This window comes from Pelodiscus sinensis, chromosome 4 (genome assembly GCF_049634645.1).
Source record: "Pelodiscus sinensis isolate JC-2024 chromosome 4, ASM4963464v1, whole genome shotgun sequence".
NCBI classification, from domain to species: Eukaryota; Metazoa; Chordata; order Testudines; family Trionychidae; genus Pelodiscus; species Pelodiscus sinensis.
In genome coordinates, this window is record NC_134714.1 from 69991556 (window position 1) to 70016715 (window position 25160).

Below are 25160 nucleotides of genomic sequence, written 5' to 3' on the forward strand. Positions count from 1 at the left end.
TACATTCATTAATGACCTTGGTTGTAAGTCATCCTACAACCACCCCAAAATATTAAAATGTTGTATTTTGGTGGTTTTAAAGGCTTGTGAGAGGCACAAATTGATGACTTATTACAAAACCCAAAAGTGTTTTAGCCATTTGTGTGGTTTTAATAAGAAGCATTTCACCAAATTAAAACGTACTTCTGTTTTCAAGCATTATATTGCCTGTTTGGTAGAGGACTTGAGATATTTAATATTTAGTACAGTAGCCTTGCTCCTAATTGGTGGAGAACATGGTACTGTTACAATAGCTTTGTTTCTAGTGGCAGAGGGATGTTGGCTCCTATAACCTCATTTTAGTTCACAATTCTGAATCATCCAAGTTAGTAATTTCTGAACTGAAATGTGACAGAGCAATGAAAAGAGTTTTTCGTGTTCCACATGTTAGTACAGCAATACCAGGTGTTCAGGCATTTGCTCTTCTAAATGAGTCACAGTCCAAAAGGATTGTCTGGATGTTTATTTCCCCCCTCCCATTACCAGTTTGGAGCCCAACTAATTTTGAACTCCTGGATTTTTGCATTGATTCCTGCTTCTGCTATATTTTTTTCACTTTCCTTTGTGTTCCTAGGCTTAAATGGACCACACATACTCCTCTTTGCTGAATGCCTTCTAATTCAATTTATGGTATCATGCCCTGGAGCATGGGTTTAACTGGTGTGCATCATTTTCCCCCAGTTCAGAAAGGGACTAATACCATTGCCCCTCCTTCCAGCTAAGATAAGGTGACCAGACATCCTCCTTTGAGGAGGACAGTCCTCCTTTTGAGGGGTTTGTCCTCCCCAATAATTATGTCCTGCTTTTGTCCTCCTTTGAAAAAAATTGTCCTTCTTGTCCTACCTTGCCAAAAAATATATCCCTCTGTTTTTTAAAGTATCATTATACTGCAATTGAACCCCTGTTAAAAGGCTTAATATACAGTAAAAGTACACTGAGAGGGTATTTATGAAATGTTATTGTTTATTTTGAGCCATTTTAATTTAATGTCAATGTGATTTTTTTTTTTAGTTGACATTGACACACATACTAATTTTGGTGGTGTAAAGCGCAAAGGCGATAAAAATGTTCATAAGAAAATGATGCATTTACTTGGGAAAACAATTATTGGAATCGGTTGCAATGCCCATATTGTATCTAATGCCATCAATACAGCATCATGCTTAATGTCCATTGATGTTGAAGTTGTGATACCTCAAATTTATTTACATTTTGAACGATTCACTGTAAGAGTTACATCATTAAAGACTTTTTGCGAAGAAGCCTCAGTTGAGTATAAAAAAACTGTTGGGATATTAAAAAACAAGATGGTTAGCTTTAATGCCAGCCATTGAATGAGTGCTGCAATTGTTTGAGCCTTTAAAATCATATTTCTAAGTTTGGAAAAATGTCCACTGATCTTGGAAAACTTTTTAAAGAATGAATCTGCTGAAGTAACTCTGTATTTTGTTCACAATCAAGCAACTTTGTTCCAGTCAGTTATAAAAAGTATTGAAAAAGAGCATATAACTTCTACAGAAGTGGGATTGCATATTAAACAATTAAAGGAGCAACTTCAATCACTTCTTGAGTCCAACTTCCTTCCATTGGTTGTAATTACTAATTTAAACAAATTACAAGAGAGCAATCTGGGAATAAAGAAAGAATTTACGAGAGAGGTGATGAGCTTTTATAAAAATGCTCTTGAATATCTAGAAAATTGGACTAAGCATGACAAACCAGTATACATGTTTGATTGGTTTCTGTTGTTTGAAGGAATTCAATGGAATAAAAGCCTTGAAACAGTTTTATTCGTTAAAGAAAAATTTAGCATCACAATAAATGACAATTTATTGTTCGAAGAACGAAGAATTAACAATATAATAAAAGACAATGAATGGACTGAATGTGAAATTGATAAAAAATGGATCGAGATTTTTAATTTCTTAAGAGCGACAAATATTGATGTTTTTAATGTTATCTGATTGTTTTTGTTAAGTCTGTCTTATAAGATGTCTAATATCATGATCATTTATTTATATGATTATTTATATACATATACAAGTATGGTTTTTTTTGTCAACTCCGTGTCCTTCTCACACATTTTCAAATTCTGGTCTCCTTAAAATAAATCACTTTGAATATGAAAATTGCTGAGTGTATAACGATAGGAAAAAGTTGAGTTTAATCTTGTTGCTATAGAACTTCACTAGGTGTCAGTATAGAAACCATTTTTACTTACGTACTGTATAGTGAGCGTTGTAGAGAGTGGTTTTTTCCCTCTCCCTCAGTAATATCAGGAAAGTGAGCCGGTGTACTAAAAGAGCAAATTCCTTTAACACAAGGGTGGTGAACCTGACGCCTGGGGGCTGAAAGCAGCCCCTGGCTTGCCTGGATCAAGCTCCCAAGTCTTGGGGCTCCTCCTCAGCATTTGGAAACCTGTGCTGGTGCTCCAGCCCTTCCACTGCTGAACTGGGGGGAGGGCGGGCAGGCGCTGGAGCACACAAAATCTAGACTTTGGAGTGTGAGGAGAATGTGGAGAATGTCTTTCTGCTTCTCAGTTGGGGGCCAAATCAGTGAGGGTTTTTATTCTCACTTGTGTGTGGCTTCCAACTTATTTTTCTGTGGGTCAGCAGCCCCCGACCCAAATAAAGGTTCTCCAGCTCTGCTTTAACACGTACTACTTCAGGAAGGTGCTATTGACAAACACATTTACAAAACAACCTTTTAAACTAAATTATGAAAAGTGACTCTGGGAGAACAGCATCCAGGCTAAACTGTTTTTTTCCGCTAACTGCTAGCCCTGCAAATTTGTGCTGGGATCTGGAGATGTCATCTTTCTTGTATATCTTTACAGGTAATAAATATTATGCCTTCAGTGACATGTGTGGCTCCATTGCCTTCACAAGGCTTGTACGAGTGTATCTGATTAACCCTGTAATTAGTGGAAGTAATTCCGTGGCTGATACTACTGCAGGGATAGTGGAAAGTGTGTGTGGGGAGGGATTGGTCAATAACTAGCAGATATGTCTTTGAAAATACATTTTTACAGGTGTGTTTTTTTTTTTTTTGTTTTTTTTTGCCAGAGTAGAATGTTAGGTGCCTTTTGTATATCCTTAAAAAAAATCCAACATTTTAACCAATAGTAGCCAGATAGCAATGATGGAAACATTAGAAATGCATAAGAACAGATTTTGAAAATATAAATATCAGACAATTAGCAGCAAAATGTTAGATTAATGAAGAGTGCTTATAGATAAGACAGCATATGATGCAAACATGTTTTTTTCATAAGTTATACCCATTTTGAGGTAACAAGAAAAAGAGTTTTTGAAGCTCTGCCTTTATATAATGTTTCTTCTCTTCGCTGATACCCTAAGGGCATTTAGTTTAAATCCTGCACTTCAGGCTATTTAAATGGTTTGTAACAGGACAGGTACAGCATATTAAAGAGGCTTTACAAAGGCACCTCGAGGAATTGTCTTTTAATATTTTCAAGACAAGTGTCTTACTTTTCTTGCTCCCTGACCCCACTCATCACTATTTTGTTTTAGCTGAGTCATCACATTCTGGTGCAGCAGCGCTCCAGACTGAAATGAGGGTTAATTGCACCAACTCCCTTAATGGAAAAAGGAATGCTGAGTAACTATGTCTTTCTCTGAATGTCTTGTGCTGGAGTCTAGGGAAGCTGTGGCATTTGTGGCCAACTCTGCCTAATTCCTTAGAGTTTGTACTTGCTTAGATGTTTGAAAGGGGGATAGTGAGAAATGCATGGAAAAGTGTACAGAAAGTTCTGCATAGCAAGTTCTTTTCTGCATACCATTGGAGCTATAGAAAAATCCAGGTTTAGCAAAGCTCAGGGAACTTGGCTTTGAGAGCTCAATTCCTTTGAGTCTGATCTAGGAAACATGGATGGACAGCGCTCCGAATCTGTTAACCTTCAGGGCATGCTGCAAGGCCCTCCTTCTCCCCAGGGCATCTGGGGAAGGTTGAATGTTTTGTCATTAGTAGTGGGGGTTATTTTATGTATTGGAATGTATTTATTATACACAGGAAAGAACAGTCCATTGTATTAACATGTTACTTTGAAATTAAATTTATTAGATGGGTACCCAGAGCTCAGGAATGGGGTCTCTATTTTTGTTTTATAAATCAGTGTATACCTATCAATGAAGTAGGACGGGAAGGCATAGACATAATTGATTAATTGCATGAGAACATTTGTTCTTTGAGATAAGGGCTGCACAAGTCCTGCAATTTTCCAGTGGCCCACATGTCGGAGAAAATATAGACACATTTAAATATTATGCCAAATGGATAGAGGGTGCTCAGCAGCCAAAGCACGCTCTATCCGTCCCTATTTCAGTCTGATAGGACAAATCTAGGAAGTAATTTAGCAATACACGAAGTAGTGGGCAAATAAACACACTTATTTGTGATCTTCAGTTTAGAATATTTTTAAAAATAGATAGAAATAAGAAAAATAGCATCCACTAGTAAACTTACCAGGTCACAATTAGTAGGGTCATAAATCTTCATGCCTTGGCTCCTATGCTCGGCTTTGGCTTATGCAATTCTTCACTAGGCTTCTGAAGAGATAGTGCATTACAAATGTCATTGCCTTCCCTTACTTCTCCAAGCCTGGAAAGGACTCTAGTCAAGCATCAAGTTGTCGTCTCGTATCGTTACTGTTGGTGGGCTTCAAGGTACATGTTATCTGCCATGGAGATAAGTTTGAGCCCTTATCAAGCCGATTTGTACTGAGGCCATAGCACATGTGACCAAGTACTTGTGCTGACCATGTTTATTGAAAATGGCTTCTAGCAAAACTTGAAAAAAGGCATTGTTTTCATTGATCTAACAGTGGCATAGGACACAATATGGAACACTGGCCAGCTTGTGAAGGTCCTGCTACCTTAGGTCACCAATGACATCTGTTTCTCCACGATAAGCAGTTCAGAATCCATATGGTGAAGAAGACAAGTGCTTGGAGATGACAGAGCAATGGGTCAACTGGGCTCTGTGCTTTCTCCAACCCTGTTCTACCCTACATCAATGACCTGCGAACAACAGAGTACAAAAGTTCATTTAAGCAGATGACATCTGTTGCAGTACCCATGCCCAGACATTTAACAAGCTCAATGTCACCTTAAAACCGGGACTTGGCACCTCCAGCCAAGCATCATAAAAACAGTCTTTATCACGCTACTGCAAGAAGTGAATGTGTATTTGAATGGTCAGAAGATTAAATAGAACAGTCTGTCTAGGTGTGACCTTAGATTGCACACTGAATTACTATGCTCACCTGAAGAAAACAACAGGTAAAGTTAAGCTGCAACAATCTTCTTAGCAAACTGGCAGGTTCATGATGGAGTGCTTGAGCACCAGTCCTACAGATGTCTGCTCTTATTCTGTGGTGGAGTACTGCACTCAAGTCAATTATCACACACCAAACTGGTGCATGCACAATTACATGCCACCACGCACATCATCTCTGGCACCCTGCATCTGACACCACTCCTATAGATTCCAGTTCTAAGTAATATTGCTCCTCCTCATATCATAAAAGAGATTGTTACTGGGGAAAGTACGCACCCACCAAAGCCTGCCACTGAACAACTTTTTAAACCACCAGTGGCATGTTTGCTGTCACATCACTGATTATGGTCTTATTCACTATGCCAGGATGGTAGGATGGAAACACTCTGGCAAGAGGAATGCATATTTGTTATAATTCTGAACCAGTCCCTCACTGCTGACCCCACAACTTACCTGCTTGGTTTTGATCTGCCTGTCACCAGTGGTCCCTGTTGAACAGGTTCTGGATTGGGTAACGTCTCTGTGCAGCCAACTAGTTTCACTGGAGCCTTCATAACAGCCCTTTGTGCAGCTGTGGCACAACACAGATGTTGACGCTTTGTCGATGAATGCCTGCTCACTAGGTTCATTGGTGGTCTAGAAGAACTGCATCGCAACATTTAAGATGCCATCTCTTAACTAGGTGACTATACACGTGCTAAATAAATAAATGCCTTGGTGCATGTGTTGATCCCCTTCCTATCTATGGTATTGCTAATTGAGATGATTATGGCAGGGATTTTCAATTTTTTGACTGAAATTTAATAGATTGTCTCATCTTTCCCATTTCTGATTGCAGAGATCATCTCCCCTCCTAAGACTCCTGCAATTACAGCAAATGTTCACATGGAAAAATAATAGTATGGGAGGACTTAATGTATTTTTAGCATCTTTCAAATGCAGTATGAGGTTGGAAATAGGGAGACATACTAACACCATTTGACCAGTAGCTCTTGTCAGATGACTAATGCTCTGTGGCTCACATTTTGAGAACCACTGCCTTATAGAGTTTTGTATGCTATTTTTTAGATCATGAGCTTGGCTGTTGCTAGCTACCAGTTGGGGGCCCTTCCTGGTGTGGCAATTTCTGTGTTCCTTCTATCGCTGTCAAGTGATTAAAAATGTTAATTGTGATTAATTGTGCAGTTAACCACGGCATTTCAATAGGGCAGCGCTGCATGGAGCCCGGGATCAGCTAGAGTCCCCAGCTGATCCCGGGCTCCATGCAGAGCTGCCTCTTTGAACCGCTCCGGTGCCACATAAAAGGGCAATGCAACCACTTTGAAGCACCAGAGCAGCAGTGCAATGTGGAGCCGGGGATCAGCTGGGCACTCCAGCTGATCACCGGTAGGGAAGTTAAAGACTAATCGAATATCCAATAAGCAAATGCTTATCAGATAGTCAGTGGACTAGTAATTTCCTCCTCCTCCCCACCTTTGCTGTCTCTAATAGATTGAGGCGGCAAAGGGGGAGGAGGGGTACTTTAAAGTGGCAGCACCGCACAGCGGATAAGCAATTCAATAATAACTGGAAGAAACTGAGTTGCTGTTATGAAAATATATATTTTTTTAAAAACCCCAGCTGCAGGTTTGTGTTTATACTTGGTACTTATGCTACTCTGAAAATTAGAAAAATAATCTTCCCCCTCATCCTTTCTGGGTGTTAAATGGAATTGACACTGCCAATCTACTTTGGATATCTGCACTTAGCATCAAGTCTTTTTGGAAAATTACCCTTTCTTTAGCCCTTGAGGTAAAGTTAGCTGCATGCACAAATTTCACAGTCCTCTCTGAGACTGTATTTATTAGCCTAGACTAAAATTAGCCATGATGGTCATTGAAGATCAGCACAAACTGTTCAAGTTGGGGATGTTTTTAGTGGCAGCACAATTAGGTTTATACCTGTGCCAAACAGCTTCTTGTCACAAATAAAAATTTCCTTTGACTCAAAAGTACCTGAAGAGGCCAGCGCTCTAGTGGCAGCATGTTCCATGACTTGCTTGGCTGACAGGTGCTTCAAGCAAGTAAGTGGTTCACATTGCTTCCAAGAGACACCCTTGCTCCACTCCCAAAATCTGGCTAATGCTTAGAAGAGAATTTATCAGCTGGCTCCAACTGAATAGGTGCAGCCTTAAGCTAAAGAGTGGTGTGCAGCTTTTTAAAGGTTTTTAGATGCCTAAAGATGTTGACATGAACCTAGTAGTCTTTCCAGTGTACCTGGGCACCTAATTCACATCCTGCGTTCCTGTCTACATATTTTTAAGTCTGGCCCAGGTCACTGCAATCAAATGTTGGGTAGGATAAAACTCAGAAGCTACATCTACACTGCAGGGTTTTTGCGCAAGAAATCTTTTGCGGAAGAGTTCTTGTGCTAAAACTCCTTGAGCAAAAGCACGTCCACACCTCAAAGTGCATCGTTTTTGCACAAGAGAGCATCCACACTGCATGGACACTCTTGCGCAAGAAAGCTCTGATGGCCATTCACAGAATTGCCATCAGAGAACCTGTGCTTTTTCAGATAGGCTCTTTTTGCCCAAGAAACCCCTGTGGAGTGCCTTTTTGTGCAAGAGCTGTGATGCAAAAAGGAGTTATTCCTCATAGAAGGAGGTATACCTACACTGCAGAAAGCCCTCTGCTCTGTCGATTGACTGTAGATTTTCTTGCGCAAAAATGTGCTTGAGGTGTGGCTGCTCCACGGGATTTTGCGCAAAAACAGTCATTTTTTCACAAAAACCTTGTAGTGTAGATGTAGCCAGAAAGAAATGGGAGAATAAATTGGAACAGGTTTCTGGGGAAATAACTGTCTTTTATGTTCAAGTTTTAGGATTATTTTTTTCATTTAAATAGTTTGAAAATATGCAATGCAATGAAATATTCTGGCAAATATGAATATAATTTCAATGGAGCTTGTCTGTGAGTAGGCATATTTTTTATTAAAAAATCCCAGAAAAATAAAATACAAAACCTCTTTCTTTTTTAAACCCATCTTAAAGGGCTCCCTGAGGTTTGAAGGGTATTTGAGGGTTTAACTCTTCTGATTAGACCCGGTAAGTGAAATTTGGGGTCTTGAAAGCAGGGTTTGAGAAAGTAGGTTAGAATTCTTGAGGTCTAGAATCATTCAACTTTGTGTTATTGGGTAAACGTGCCCCTGAAGGGGACTGAGCTATGTCATACTCCTTGGTTTGCTGTAGAGATGTTAATAGGTAACTAATTAGCTGGTTACTTGGTAAATAACGGTTAACTGGTTTTCAGAAACCTCTCCCTGCCTGTGGCCCACCACATGTAGAGGGCTGCTCCAGGCCCACTAAGGTCCTGTGCAGGGATGCCACTTCCAACCCTGCATGGGTTAGGGGCTGGCAGCAAGGGCTGGCCTTACCATGAGGTGAACTGAGGCGGCCGCCTCAGGTGCCAGATTGTGAGGGGGCGCCACTAGGACCCAGAGTATAGAAAATTGTGTCTGCTGCTGGTGCATATGAAGGTGGGAGAGCAGTACCATGAGAGGAGTAGAACAGGAAGAAGGTAGAATTGAAACCTTTCAAAGTTTTGGCCCAAGTGAGGGGGTATGCTGCCAAAATATTGTGGGCTGGCCCTGCTGGCAGCCCTGCATGAAGCTGGAAGCAGCCAGGTTGGAGCAACCCCTGCCTGTCCCAGTTTAATCCATTAACTGATTAAAGGTTAAGTTTAACCAGTTAACTAATTAAACGGGATTTTACATCCCTAGTTTGCTGTGCAAGCATCCAAATGCCAATGAAGACTGTCTGAAATCACCAAATTTTATCTGGTTTAGGGTCACAATTAGGCCAAAGCAACAAGTTTCACATAGTTTCCACCACAACAGCAAATCAACAAAAGATTTACAAGTCTATCCTGAGAGCTGGCTCTGTAAATCAAAACCTGTTACATGTCTCTTCTGCGACCTCCAGTCCTGACAGCCAGAAGTCTAATTAGAGTGACCAAATCTTTTCCCTTCCTTATGGTCAAGATTTGATGAGGTGGTCAAGCTTTAGAGTTAAGCATCAGTGGAGTCGATGGTGTGACATTTTCAATAAGGGGCCTTCTAGTCTGCCATTTCCCCTCCCTCCCATCGCTAGTCAGAGAGCACAAGAATCTGTTGTCCTTTGTTTTATTCAGGTTCATATTGCAACCGTCTCCTCAGTATCTGAAATATGCAAGGACTGTCAGCATTTAGCTTTCTTTTAAAAGAAGATTGATAAATGTTTTTTCTTTCAAATTTTGGATATGTTTTATAAACAAACATTGTGGATATTTTCTCTGTTTGCCTTACAGATGGATCCAGCTTTAGAAGAAAGAATAAGAAAGAATAAGATAACATTAGAATCTGAATATGAGGTATTGTATGCTTCTTGCTCAGGGCCCGTAATCTTGTCTTGCCTACACTAGATGTTGTCGGGTGTGTCTGCCCATAACTAAAATTAAACCAGCCCATTGCCTTTAATTCACTACTGTCCAATAAAACTAGTTTTTTTGGTAAAAAGTTTTGATTTCAAACATGCAGTGCTTAACAGAGCACTACTTTGATGTCCAATGGCCAAATACAGCACTAAAAATGAAGCTAAGTTTCTGTGGTTAGCCTAGTCTATAAAAGTAAAGCTAATGCTGGAATTGGATAGAATATGTGTATGTCAGCATTTTATACTACATATGATGTGGTGAGATCTTTGTGAGAAATTGCAGAACCATGTCACCGCCTAGCTGACATAGCCCACCAATCTATCTTCCTCCATAACTTCTTCTTATATTTCATACATCTATACAGTTTGCAAATAGCTGCTACTCCCCCGTTCTCCGTCAAAAAGAAAACCCACCCCATCACAGAGAAATATTTCTTCCTTTTCCCCAGATGTGTTTCTTCCTAGAATTACAATTCTCTGAGATGGAGGCATGAGCCAGCAACAGGTTTAATATCCAGTAGATGATAAATCTTTAGGGCTGAAATGGGTGCTATGTTTTAGGAAAGATGTTTGCTTTAGGCTCAGTCACTTCCAAGGTACTAGATGTTAGAATTATGACACAGACATCTAGAAAAGCTTTTTACACGTAATTGTAGATTTTTATAAAATTAAACAGATAATTTTATCTGCTCATTGTTTCTGCATTTTGTTGGTTTTGGGTGGGGAGAGAAGGATGGAAGGGCACAAATAACTTTGGGTAAAATTTTTTGCCTACATTAATTTGGAGATAATATTCCTGACACCTGGGTGTCATGTACTTGATTGCACCCTGCTTAGATATTCAAAAGACAGTAAATCAACTCACTAATAAAACCATTCTATTGTTTCATTCCATCCCATCATGAACATTTTATATCCAAATATGTACTTTCTTGTACTTTTCTAACGTAAGCAAGCACACAGTTTTTTCCTCTCTAGTATGGTAAAGTTGTTTAATTAAGATGACTGGAAACAAGTTTGAGGCATTGTACTTTTTACAGATTTTTACATTGTACCTTGTTCTGTGGTGTTCAGGAGGCAGAAAGCTTCATACGCTTGAGTGTGAATGGAAAATCCCAACCTGAAATACATCATTTACAATCCACTAATGACCGTTCCATTTGCATTTTGTGAGCCTCCTTATCTCATGTGCACCTTGCATGCATTTATAACTGCTCTGATTTATTTGTGTAAAAGAATCATAGCATGAAAAGAACCACCTCTCTTCTTTTAACGTGGTATAAAACTGAGCTCAAAACAGAACTGCACCTGTATTTAGATATGTTGCATTCTCTCCCAACCATGATTAGGTAGGTGGTTGAAGAACAATATTTTAACAGGGATAAATGCACTGACTCTTGTAGAGGAAGTCGATGTTAATAACATGAAGATGGCATAACAAATCTTAAAAGCACATTCAGATAATTCTTGTGAGGCTAATTCCTGATAAGAGAAGTGACTAAAACATTATTAATTTTTGTTTTTTAATCTAAACAGCAGATGTGCCCCAAGTCACCGGGTTCATATCCAAAAACACACTTACAGCCAACAGCACAGCATTCAGATCTTGCATGCCAGTGTGGGTGATCACAGAGAGGGGACCAGTCCTCATAATTAAGGTGGATTGAGATCAGTTTGGGGCCTATCTCTAATGTGGGCCCAGACTAGTCAGGTGCTGAGAAGCCTCAGTGCTTAGTACAGTACAAGTTGAAGGAGCTCAGTTGCCTTAGTAGCTTTGTATGTCACCTCACAGGATTGGGCTGTGTCAGACTGTTTTGAGAAATCCTGGATTAAATATTCAAACTTCATTGCACCTCAATCATCTTCTGAGAACTAATATTACTATACGATTCCAAGGGGGAAGTGACCCAAAGCCCCGCTGCCCCAGGTGGGTGGACTGAAGCCCTTGGGCTTTGGACCCAGGTGGTGCCTGTAATCTGAGCCCCAACCCCAGGGGCTGGCACCCTAGGGGTTTGGCTTTGGCGCCTAGCCCCAGCAAGTCTAATGCCAACTCTAGTAACCCCATTTAAATAGGGTCACCGCCCACTTCGTGTTCTCAACCCATAGTTTGAGAGCTGCTGATTTAATCCATTGTTTCCTCCATTCCTACTGAAAAAAATCCAGGACAAGTCCTTTGTCATCTCTTTCCTTGAGTACAATAAACTTTCTCTTCTGTGGATCCTATATAATGCCTTTTTCCTACACTACTACTTAGTCTACCAAAAATATGGCCACTTAAGAATATCTTGGAATTTTGCATATAGAACTACTTGAAGGGTTATAATAGTGTCGCTTATTAGGCATAGTTAACGTAAAATACAAGGGGCTCTAAATTGCTGCATAATTATTATATAATACTCAAAGAAGAAGGGTATTATTTTGCATATTTGCTATACTAATAGCATTATTTTACACAGATCTTGTTGAAGACAGCAGTCTTTTTTGAAATTTAACTGTCAGATGAGTAGAATCCTTCCACTGGCTTCAATTTTTTTCTGTTTCTTATTCTCCTTATAGGAATATATCTGTTGAATTTTTGATATTCTGAGATGACTACTTTAAAGCTTACCTACCGCCTTTTGGGTCCTGGCTCACAGGGCAAAGATATTTTCAGTGTAATATAACGTTATATCTTGACTCAATATTAATTTGGTGAGTTAAGATCTCATCAAGTCATGATTTTAAAATGACACGGTTCATGTAAAGTCATTTTTAAAATTATAGTCTTAGTAGTTTGTGCAAAATTCAGTTTATTCCACATAGGAGCATAGCTGGTATTAAAATTATTTCAAGGACTGCAGGGTAGGGCCCACTATTTCACAGGGCCACTATTTATGTGTGTAATCTAAACGGGAGTGTTAATCTCTCCGGTCTGTCACTGGTTCCATCCAACTAATGCTTTGTGATGTGCCAAAGGAGCAAGCTGCCTTTACGCACATTCCTTTTTGCTCATGCATTCCTCACATGCACTTATGTGTTCTTACACAGCCAGCTAGTCCATGCTGCCTACATTTGCCTAATAAATCATTTGCTCAATAAATCATTTGCCCTTTCCATAACTGACACTGGTACTATTGTGGCTGTAATTCCATGCTCGAGCCTCTTAGAACAAACTGTAAACAATGAAAGCCTTAGGTAACTTTTGCTAAGACACCGATCTAGAGTATTGTTTACTGGCTTGTTCTGTGACCTTGGACAAAATCATTTAACTTCCTGCCTCGTTTTACCTTTTTGCAACAAAACAATAAAAATACTACTAACAACAAGAATATGAGGAATAATAATTACCCAGCAACGTAAGATGTACTGAACCATATCATTAAACAGTGTTTAAAAAAGCTGTTTTAGAGCTTGATTGAACCTGATTGTTTAATTCAGGGCTCCCAATATCTGCATCACTCTAATCTCACCATGGAATATTTTTATGTTCTAAACAGGACTCTGATGACTGCCAAATTTTGACAAACTCCTGGCCTACAGGCCATCTCTGGCTGGAACAATTGCACAATCCAGTCCTAGAGTCCCAGTGGGATGGGGGCTGTCAATTACTGTTCCCCAAGCCCTACTCCTTCCCTTCATTGCTGGGCTTTCTCCCCTCCCCTCTCCCCCATAGCACCCCTTCCCTGAGGAGGCGGCTTTGGGTATTACCAGAGGGGAGTCTGGCATGGGACAGCAGCAATGGTAAGGCCCCTCTGCACTACCTACAGGGGCAGGAGCCACAGAGGAGTGGAGCGCAGCACCGTGAATGTGCCCGCTGAATATGCTCTGCTTCCCCACAGCTCCTGCCACTGCATGAAGTGGGAGGGGAGGGGCAGCAATCCTGAAAGCTTGGGGATGGGATGCATGAGTGGGCAGGGGAGAGGTCAGGGTGATGGCAGGAGGGGGTGGGGTTTGGGAAATGGTAATGGACAGCAACCCCTGTCCCACTGGGACTCCTGGGCTGAATTTGCAATTGTTCTGTCCGGGGAATGACCTGGGGTGGGGGGGGAGTTTAAGAACCCTGCTTTAGTTTGTCCGGAAAGTTGCCTGCACTAAGTGCCATCTTGCCAGATTTTTCGCAGTACACGTCATCACATTGTGAGATGAAATCCAGACCAGTAAGGGCTTTGTCATACTTGCCCTGTAACCCTGCATGCCTCACAATGCTTTGCTGTTGCCTCTTCTAAGCTTGGAGGCTCACAACCAGCCTGCCAGCAAGGTGGTCATGTCCTGAGTGTCCAGGTGCTAGACAGCCTTGGTTCAGCAACTCTGACCCAACAGCCTGAGTCTTGCTTCCACTAGTTGTGGTTACCACTTGCCGGATGACCCCAACACAGTCCCAGTCCTGAATTTTCCCAAAATGGTGTGCTCTGCAATGCCTAGCCCTAGCAGCACCCACCTAGATGGTAGTACTGTAGAGAGGAAAGCCCATGTGTTGTGTGTGTGCAAAGCTGCCTATTGAAAGAAGTCTATGTATTAATTTAGAACATACATATAATAAACAAACCAGCATGCGTGCAAGCTCTGAAGTATGTGAGCATCTGAATGTACTGATGAATCTGTCACATGCACATTTTGAGCTTTGACACACTAAAACGGGGGAGGGGGAATCAAAATGTTTCAGAACACAAGTATTCAAAGAAAGGGATGAAGTTGAGAGTGTGTGAGCTACAAATGGTGCAACTGAAATGTCAAATGTAAATATTTATAGGCTAATGGTTTAAAGTCTACAACAGTGAACAGCTTATTCAAATGACAAGTTTTATTTGGGGATTAGAGATGTATTGTTTGTTTAAACTCAGAGGAGTTACTGTGTTTTGAGTTCTATTTTGGTTCTACAGAAAACCACATTGATGAAGCAGAATTCAAAGCATTAATCTACTGTGAATACCTTTCCTCCTGTTTTTCTCTTCACCAAAATAAACACCAATTTACCCAGAAAAATGTTGAATAGCTATTACACTGATTGTTGTTGTGGTAATAAAGATGAATACATTCCTGCAAAAAATTAAAACCTGAAAGCAAAGGTTTCTCTAGCTCTATTTGAGATGTGTTCCTTGAGTCTTCTCTTATGGGAGCCTGTGTTCTGACATGACACAGTTCTTAAAGAGGCCACCTCTTGCTGTGGTGGCTCCTTGGCTCACTCCTTGAGTCCTTCCCTTCCACTTACCAGAAACTGCTGGAAATGTATATACAAAGATTTTCAGAGGTTAAATCTTGTAGCACTCATGTGAAATGTTTCCCTTCCTTATTTCTCCCTTGTAGTGTATCTTTTGTTTTAGTATATACATTTGAATGAGTATTTTTAGTACATTATTTGTGACGAATAGTGATAGAGATGTAGCCGTGTTAGTCTGGTGTAGCTGAAACAAAATACAGGACTATGTAGCACTTTAAAGACTAACAAGATGGTTTATTAGATGATGAGCTTTCGTGGGCCAGACCCACTTAATAAACCATCTTGTTAGTCTTTAAAGTGCTACATAGTCCTGTATTTTATTTGTGACGAGACATTGGGGATTGGGATCCATTCAGCTACGCACTGTACAAGATGGTTGCTGTATCAAAGTGCTTACAATCGAGGAAAGATAAAGAGTAAGTCTTCTCCCTGGTGCCCAGCCTGACAAATTCAGCTGACCACTGAGGACCATCATAGAGGGAAGTGCTGCAGGAATCCATAGTCCCTGCCTCACCTAGATCCAGGAGCAGGACTTAATGTGATGCTCCAGCCATACAAGCTGACTATGATCCTAGTCCCCATTCCCCTACCATGCTCCCTCTGCAGTGTGTGAAGTGGAAAAGACCAGAAAAACTGCACAGCAAAGGAGACTTATGCTTGGTTGACCCCACTCCAAATCTCACTACACATTGCTGCATAGACAGCACTCATGAAGCTGGACTCCAGGCATAACGCAAACACCTCTCAACTTTCTGTTCTGTGGAAAGAGGCCATATCAAGTGGCAAAATACTGGCTAGTGTTTTCTTCTAAAAGTTATGATGTTAAGGTGGTTAAGAGTAAGCACTCAAAAGTAAATAAATTCCTGTTTTATGGCACATCTTCAGGACAGAGCAATGTGTGTCTGAGCATTTTTGAGGTCTTATATTGTAATATGTTGAGCTTCCTTTAAACAAAGAAAAGAGGAAAGGAAAATATATGTGCATCCAAGCTCAGTTAAGGTTAGAAGTCACTGAATTTTCAGTGCTTGTTCTTGCAGACTTAACATAATTTTAACACCACTGCTTTCCTTTTAATTTTCTAAATTTGTGTTTGTTTAAGGAAAGATGATAATGTGGTAGTAAATGGCCCTGCACTTTACAAGTTCTGTCGGCTTTACCACTTCAGTGTCTGAATTCTTTGAACCAATAAGTGCACGCTTACCTTGCTGTACATATAAAGGCAGTGCATGACTGAACCTCTGCTCTGCTGATCTGCAGTGTGCCTGGGTTCTGGGACCCTCTGGGGTTTAGGAGGTAAAACCTCTGGCCACTGCAGCGCAGAGTGGCAAACTCCATGTCCAAGATGGATCAATCCCATCTTAACAGAGTCCACACTTGTTGCCTATGCTATTTTCTAGGTTACTTTAAAAATGTAAAGGCTGTGTAATCCCACAAATTACTGAGTACAGTAAATATTTTGGCTGTTAACTAATTTGCATCCCCATAATACCTTCCAGCCAAGGTTCTCATATCACAGTTTACAAGTATTAACTTAAGCTTTATACTCCCCTGTGAAAGAGACGTAGTGTTCCATTTCAAAAAATGGGAAATTGATGCACAGAGATACAAATCATCAGAGGTATTCGGGCTTTTCATTTCCTCTGATTTTAGTGGAAGTTAGGAGCCCAAATACTCTTGGCCTCCTTTTGGAGGTCTGGGCCAAAATCATGTGCGGAGAGTGAAATCCTGTCCCATTGAAGTTAAGGGAAAACTCTCATTGCCCTCAGTGTCATCGGGATTTCATGTCAAGTCCTCAACAGAATTGAGGAAAGATCCCAGGTCTCTTGCATGCCAAGTTAGTTAGGCGTTTAAACTCCAGACTTAGACATCTAAGTTCTACTTTTATGCTCCATCATAATCCTCATAAGTCCTACTGAAACCTGTAGGTGCCTAAACTCTGTATTTAAATGTTCAAAGTAAAAGTTTGCTAGGTACCTAAGTTTGTGTGTCTTGGTATGTGCACTGCTGCCTTCTTCTAGATACCCAGTCACCTGTCTTCCATCTATAAGACCAAGTGCAATCCAAGAACTAGGAAAGAGGCAGAGGGGCACTAGGGTTGTCAGATGGTTTCAACAAAAATATTGGACACACTTGACATTTCATCACAATCTACATTACATCTTATTTAGAAAATACCGGACATTTATATTTTCTCAATTTGTTTCCCAAACAGAAAGCTCAAATACTGGACAGTCCAGTTCAAAACCAGACACCTGGCAACCGTAAGGGGCACCTAACTCACTCATAGGGCCTAGTCTGGTAGGCATGCTGAGAAGCCTCCTGCTGGCTGAGTTCTATTCAGAATTGGAGACCATGGAAAGAAGGGGTCTTGGTGCCTACTTGATAACTTGTAGCTGAGTAGCTAGAGCACTGATCCAAGATATGGAAGACTAGGGTTAATTGCCCCCTCTGCTGAGAGGAAGAAAGGATTCGAACAGGCAAGATCTCTGACACTGAGTTGGGGGTCCAACAATTTCTATTGTTGAAACTGTTCTGTGTTTCATAAATAGTCATTGGGCCAGAGAAATCCAAATTGACTATGTAACCTAGTGTACAGGGCACCCATCTGGCAGGTGGGTGATCCAGGGTCAGTCCTCCTGCTCCAATAACTCTTTATCTCCTATCAGTATCTTCCAATAGCTATCTGAGGTTGCTTTCTGCTGGCTTTTGTGGATCACATTCTTAGGCTCCTTCATTGTGGATCACAATATTGTTCTAGTAATTTTTTAGTTGCCTAACCTGGAAACACTGTAACACTCAATGTCACACTGCTTAAGTCCCTTTGTGGAACCGGGTCTGAATCCCATAACCATTCTTTCCTTCACTAAATAAAAATCTTCTTTCAGATGTTGCATTCTCTTTGCTTTCAACTTCAGCCCTTGTCAACTTGCATTATACATTAATAACATAAAGCTTTTAAAGAATCACCCTCTGGTTAAAAAGAATTACTCCATGCAGCTTTCCAGTCTGAGAAGGATTAATCACAGATAATAATTAAATACAAAGTGATAACCCTTAAATCGCTAAACAGATGTGACAGCAAACTTTTCTAAGGAAAATAAAAAGAGCAAAGAGATTGCATTGTGAAATTTTTCATGCAAAACATAACGCTTCATTAGTGCAATAAAGTGGAGATTTTAAACACATATTTTAACTTTCTCCTATGTCTAAACATTCTAATAGCATTTTTTTTTACACACAACAGCGCCCAGAAAGTAATTTGTTGCCTTTATACATACAGAACTATTTTGATGCTCTTGTCTTCTCTGATCCTTTAAACTGTGAAGATGTTCTGCTCTTTATAATCCTTTCATTTTTATCTGAAAGTTTACATGCTGGTTACCATAGTACTGGGCTGCAATTGCCCCCTTTTGATTTGTTATGTTTAGCATTTCTGGGTGCTCATCACCAAAGTATCTGAATACTTCACAAACCTAATGAAGTAAGCCTCTTAACCCCTTTCTCAGAAAGGTGAGTTTTTATTTTTTTATTTTTACAGAGAGTGAAACATAGAGACATTACACTCACAATTGTTGTGAAGAACTACTGATTTTGGTGGCCAACTTGAAACAATTTGGCCTGATTTTTCAGAGTTGCTGAGTGTTCGTAGGTTCAAATGATTTTTTTCTGTTGACTTATTTTGCTCATTGTGAAATGGAGACTGTGGGCAACATAGAACCAAAGGTAATAATTTTCAAACATCATCAATCTGGACCAGGTTTGAACTAGTGAACCCAGGAGTGAATGACTGCTTAGCCCATTACCTGTTCTTTATACCTTCCCTAATAATATAGTATCTCTAATATTGCAACCTACTTAACAGGAGTTTTAAAAGAGCATAATATGTAGTGAGCAGCTAAATGCTTTGGTTTATCCACACCACCTGTTCTCAGAGCTGCAACTTTCTTGCAGTTACAACTTGTCAGCCAAATACTTTTAAGAGGCATTTTCAAGCCGATTTAGAAATTGAATCAGTAGGTTTAATGTGCTACATTTCTCCAGTTGTATACAATTAATTTTCAGTATCCTTTGTGTTATTTGAGACAAGTAGCAAAAGGGATGTCAGTCTGATCTGGTTAAATCTTCTTCAGTGACTGACTGTTCAGTGGATTGTATAGGGCAGGGAATTGGTAGCAAAGTAGAAAGCCTTTCACCTCCAGACTGCCAGTTTGTATACCTTGGAAGTTGGAAGTGGGTGAATGTAGTTTACCATCTGCGTGTGGTGCTTCTGTGCTGGTCCGAATGGAAAGGTGTCCACATCATTCACAGCTAGCACTAATTGGCATTCTCAGCAAAAAGCCCTAAGCTTGAATGAACTTGGGAATAGAGCTAGCTGTACACCTACACAATGGTTGTAAGACAGTCTGAAGGAAGCTACCTGCATATGCTACAACATAGTTGTGAGGCAATCTAAAGGCAGCTTGTAGTGTTGTGTGCTGTTCCTGTTCAGTGGACAGAAAAAGGACTTAACTTTTCTGGTAGTACAGTAAGGGGATGTCTGCACTAGGAAATTATTTTGAAATAACTAAATGTGGAATAACTCGTGAAATAACAAAACCAAACTAGCGATTTCCCGCTATAGGGGAACCTCGAAATTAGCTCTAGGCAGGCTCCATTATTGTGGATGCACTGCCTTGACTTAGAGCCCCAGGAAGCACCGGGGAGTAGTTATTTTGAAATAGCAGCAGTGGAGCGTCCACACTCCTATTATTTCAAAATAAGCGTTATTCCTTGAGGAAAGCAGGAGTACAGATTTTGAAATAATCAGCCTGTTATTTTGAAATAACAGGCTTGGTAGTGTGGACGCTCCACTTGTTGTTTCCAAATGAGGGAGGTTATTTCGAAATAACTCTCTAGTGTAGACCAGGGCCAGGGCCAGGGCCAGGGCTGGTCCACAACATTTTGGCACCTGAGGTGGGGAGCTCAAAGGATGCCCTCATGTCCCCTCACTTGGGCCAAAACTTTGAAAGGACTCTTGTGCCCTCCCTCCTCCAGCACAGCACTCCACCATCTCTTTGCATCTAGAGCAGAGAGAATACATATACTTCAGCAGCAGACACAACTTTCTACACTCTGGGTGTGTCTAGACTACATTGCTCTGTCAACAGAGCCACGTAGATGAGTTTACTAGACATAGCAAAATGAAGCGGCAATTTAAATAATCGCCGCTTCGTTTACATAAAAATGGCCACCACGCTGTGCCAACGATCAGCTGATCTGGCACAGCAGGCAGTCTAGACACTCCGCGGTCAACAAGGGAAGCCTTTGTCGACCACTCCGGTAAACCTCACCGGAGCGGTCAACAAAGGCTTCCCTTGTCGACCGCGGAGCGTCTAGACCGGCCGCTGTGCTGGATCAGCTGATTGTTGGCACAGCGCGGCGGCAATTTTGATGTAAACAAAGCGGCTATTATTTAAATTGCCGCTTCATTTTGCTATGTCTAGTAAACTCATCTACATGGTTCCGTCGATGGAGCCACGTAGTCTAGACACACCCTCTGGGTCCTAGTGGCGCGCCCCCCCCCCTCACTCTCCCGCACAGTCTGGCACCTTAGGCGGCCGCCTCAGTTCACCTCATGTTAGGGCCGGCCCTGACCAGGGCTAACAGTTGAAGGCTAGGTTCTCTATTGCTGTGTACTGATGCAATTGTTTACCTCTATGCAAAGCAGGTATGAAAGGCTCTCACCGGTGTGTGTTTGAATGACTGGAGTGTTCTTGTTTAGTAGAGTTGTACCAACTCTTTGCACAGATATAAATAGTTACAAAAGGTTCTAACCTGTGGAGAATCAGGGCTTTTTTCAGATCCATTTTCACAGTTGGTGTTCTTTACCTGAATAAAAAAGGGCCCCTTTTCTTTTAAAAACTTTTATGGCGGGATCAGATTTGGGAACTGTTATAGCCTGGCTGTTCTGAAAGTATAACTGGTGAGATACATGTCCCTTCTAGGCTGCTAATAGTTGCCGATTCTGCCACGTGTCATTAGGAGCCTGCTACCCCTAGATCAGTGGTGAATGTCACAAACTATTAATAACCTTCATAAATGTAACACCTGAGCAAACAAACATATGCTTTGCCTGTGCATTGATTAGATTTGTACTTCTTAACTTTAACTGACAGGGATGAACTTAGCAGACCTCATTGATGCAATAATTTTAATAGACTTATTTACACTGACTTGAACCATTCCTTGATATCCAAGTCTTTCATTGTGTAACTCATAATGCCTTTTCAGGAACCCTGATTCCACTAATTTTGGAACAAATACTCCCAAAATATGCTATTGTTTTCATTTCCTCCGTTTTTTATTTGAAACAACTGCTGCTGTAAGCAACCCTTTGGCTTGAGAGTGACCCCTTCAAAGCCTTCCTTAAGGTTTCCATTACAGTTTAGTTAACCTTTAGTTAAAGACTATCTTCTACTATGAATTCTCCTTTTGTTGGTCTTTTTAGCAGCCTCTCTTCAGATACTTAAGTTTCACTGTAGATATTTCTGTTTGAGTAACTGCTCATTGAAAATCTCTGAACATTTCTAGTGCAGGCGTGGGTAGAGACTGTAAACTTACTGTGCATCCGTTTTATAAAGTCAGGATGCTTTCCCTTTGTAAAGCACAAGTTTCTTTGCAGTGTGTTGGCTTTGAATCTACCATTTGAGTCAGGTGTTTAATTCTGTCTCTTGTGCTCAGAGTGATGGCTGCTGGGGCATGGGATAATTGGGCACCTTCCCTAAACTCCCCCAACTCCTCTCTAGTCAGTTCAGATTTCCTTCAGTGGAAATAAAAGGCTGGTTAATAACAAATTGAATAAAGTAGCAAGGACAGTTTTCAGGAAATGCTTGTGCTAACTCACTCCACTGTATGAAAAATTCAGCTGCTGCTACCTCATGTCAAAAGTCTGGTGTATGTATATGTGTGCACAAGTGTTTGCTGTGGAATCTTGTTTAATCTCTTTTGAAATCTGACTAATCTCATTGAGATTTCCTCAAGTTATAGAAGTGTCATGAAGGTTTTACATAACATGAATACTAGCAGGCCTGTCCTGTTACAGCTGCCAAATTATTCTGTGACCCTTATTCAAGTCCTTCATTATTTGTCATCCCTTTGGGTGATTGATAGTAGGCAGATAAGAATGCAGGCTCTGCAGGACCAGCCCCGCTCCCTGCCAGCCGGTTCCCCCCCCCTCCCCGGCTCCCTCCCAGCCAGTCCTGCTTCCCACTGACCGGTTCTCTTCCCCTCCCCCGATCTCCTTCGGCCAGCCCTGTTCCCCTCAGATCTGAGATCAAGTGTGTCTGGTATTTTTTTTTTAACCATCTGGTAACCCTAAGTGGGAGGGGCACCTACTGATATCACTGTGAAGTTTGGTTTAGAACATATGTTCTCAGGGATAAAGTGGAGAGAATGGGAGGTGGAGAGCAGGGGAAGGAGGTAAAACTGAAGTAGATGGTTAAGGACACTTGGGATTAGCTGCTACTTCTCCACCATCTCTGTGCATTAAACTAAAGGAAGAATCAGCAGAGTTTACTTCTAGCATGTTTTCAGTAACTGCATTGAAGTTAAACTTGCACTAAAATGCACTGGATCCAGAATCTCTCGGCCTCAGTCTTTTATTGTTGCAGTTGTTTGAAATGGGAAGTGGCGAGGCTTTAAAAATAGACTGCAAAGATTCTACAGCAAGTACTGCAATACCCTGTGCCAAAATGCTGTCTTGTGTTTTCCTACAGCCGTGTTCCTGGGGGAATCGCAGCATGCCTTTACCTTCTGCAGCAGCAGTACAGTGCAGGGAAGGGCAGGGGAGAGTTTCTTCTTTTTACCCAATCACAGAAATACATGAAGAGTCCAGTTTTAGATGCACTTGCACAGGGGTGCTGCAGGAAGGTGGGGACAGATCCCGTGTAATCTTCAGAGAACCTATGTGAGAGGCAGCCAGAATCTTTTAAGCACTAGGCCATTTGGCCACTCAACACCCCTTGGGCTGTCTATACAGCGCATTAGTCTGCACTAGAGAGGTGTAAATTTTAGAGTGCACTAGTATATTGTGCATTAAATGCCCCACATGAACCCTGCTAGTATGCACTAAAAGTTCCCTAGTGCATATTCATATAGCCCCATTGCAAACAGTACTACATTAACACACACTAAGAAGCTCTTAGTGCATTCCAATAGGATCTATGCATGTCTGCTGGAACTCAGGGTGCGGAAGCACCCGCCTAACCCTCACCCTGCTTGATGATGATGTTTCCAGTACAGGCAGTCCCCGAGTTACGCGGATCCGACCTATGTCGCATCTGCAGTTACAAACGGGGTTTTTCTCGCCCCGGAGGACGGGAGCGGCGGGACGCCCAGATGCGCTGTGGTCCCACCGCCTGCGTCCTCCGGGGCAAGAAAAGCTGCTCCGCGTCTCCCTGGTCTGCTGGGGGGGGAGCAAAGCCGCAGAGCACGCGGGCAGCGGGACAGCCGCGGAGACCAGCAGACCAGGGAGACGCGGAGCAAAGCCGCGGAAGACCCGGGCGGCGGAACCGCGGTGTGTCTCGGTCTGCCGCCCGCGTCTCCCTGGTCTGCTGGGGGTGGGGGAGGCGCAGCTCCCTCCCCCCCCAGCAGACCAGGCTTTTCTCCGGTCACCTGTGGTAGAGCAGCTGGGGCGCTGCCGGTTGGTCCCGGGAGCAACCCAGCAGCACCCCAGCTGCTCTGCCCCAGGCGTCCCCAAGTCAGCCACTGCTGAAACTGACCAGCGCTGACTACAGGAAGCCCGAGGCAGAGTTGCTCTGCCCCCGGCTTCCTGGAATCAGCTGCTGATCAGTTTCAGCAGCAGCTGACTTGGGGACGCCTGGGGTTCTTAAGTTGAATCTGTATGTAAGAACTGGCGTCCAGATTCAGCCTGTTGAAACTGATCAGCGGCTGATTCCAGGAAGCCCGGGGCAGAGCAACTCTGCCTCAGGCTTCCTGTAGTCAGCCGCTGGTCAGTTTCAGCAGTGGCTGAATCTGGACGCCAGTTCTGACTTACATACAGATTCAACTTAAGAACAAACCTACAGTCCCTATCTTGTATGTAACCCGGGGACTGCCTGTATATACAAGATTTGCAGTTTGGTTCAATGGCTCCCAGCACCCAGTCCACATGGACCAATTAGTACATAACATTCTAGTGCACCCCCTTCAACTTGGATTAACACACCGTGTAGACAAGTCCCCTAGTGTATTCCTCACCCCAAAGGGAAATCTGGGTAGGTGAGCTGAGAACATGGCTATAGCCCCATCTCCCATTAGTGGTTTCTGGAATTAGGAAGCACATTTTGGAAAGCCATGCATTCTTCTCTTTTATATGAAAGTAGGATGGAGTGAAGGGGAACATGCAGTTTCTGACTTTCCCTTTCCCTTTGTAGACCTCTCTCCCCTAACACCAAAAAGTCCTGCAGTCAAAGGGCTGACCTGAAAAATAGAGTAGTAAAAAAAAAAAAAAACCCTGTTCTACCCTAACGAATTATGACAGAGGTGCTCTCTCTTCCACTAATATAGAGGAACACTTACAGTACAGTCATTATAGATGCTGATGGCATTTTAGCTGCCCTCTGATATTTCTCTTTCTCCTGTCTGTAGACTTTTTGATTGCCTAGTGGGTGATGTTATATATAGTAAATTTGTGATCTAGTAAACAAGCACATTTGGAAGAACTCTGTTTAAAGCACTGCAGCTCTTGCCCTAACATAGCTTCATGTTTGTTATTTATCTTCAGAAAATGAAAAACACTGACTTTGATGACTGGAAGAACATCAGAGGGCCACGTCCATGGGAGGATTCCAGGTCTTTTCAAGAGCAGCAGCAACAGCAAGTTCTTCATTCCAAGCCATCTTGACTGTGTGTGCCTATTCTGGTGTCTTTGCACAATCACTGCTATGCCAGTGACTGGACTTCCTTACTTTCTCATCCTGTGTCCAGGGACAAACATGGGCAGGGAAGAACCAAGTTGACAGGTGGCTTTACTTTAGATCAGTCTGAGACAAAATGTTAAATAAAGATCTTTATTCAAGTGCATCTGCTTGCATATAAGCCCATAGATTGTGTATATTAATTCTTAATAAAGATCAGCTCATTCTTTCATTGAGGATGCAAGTGTTTTCTTTCAGTATTTTTAATTGCTGCTTGTCA

The 25160-nt window shown here is 41.7% G+C and overlaps 1 protein-coding gene across 1 annotated transcript in view; it reads left to right on the forward strand.

The window, feature by feature from the left end:
• COX16 (cytochrome c oxidase assembly factor COX16) overlaps nt 1-25112 on the forward strand; it is a 50419-nt gene extending 25307 nt beyond the window's left edge. The window contains exons 3-4 of the mRNA XM_006130310.4: nt 9663-9725; nt 24748-25112. Of these exons, the coding sequence (XP_006130372.2) occupies nt 9663-9725; nt 24748-24867 (183 nt within the window). The 3' untranslated portion in view covers nt 24868-25112. The remainder of the gene's footprint in view (nt 1-9662; nt 9726-24747) is intronic.
• Nucleotides 25113-25160: the final 48 nt, after the last annotated feature.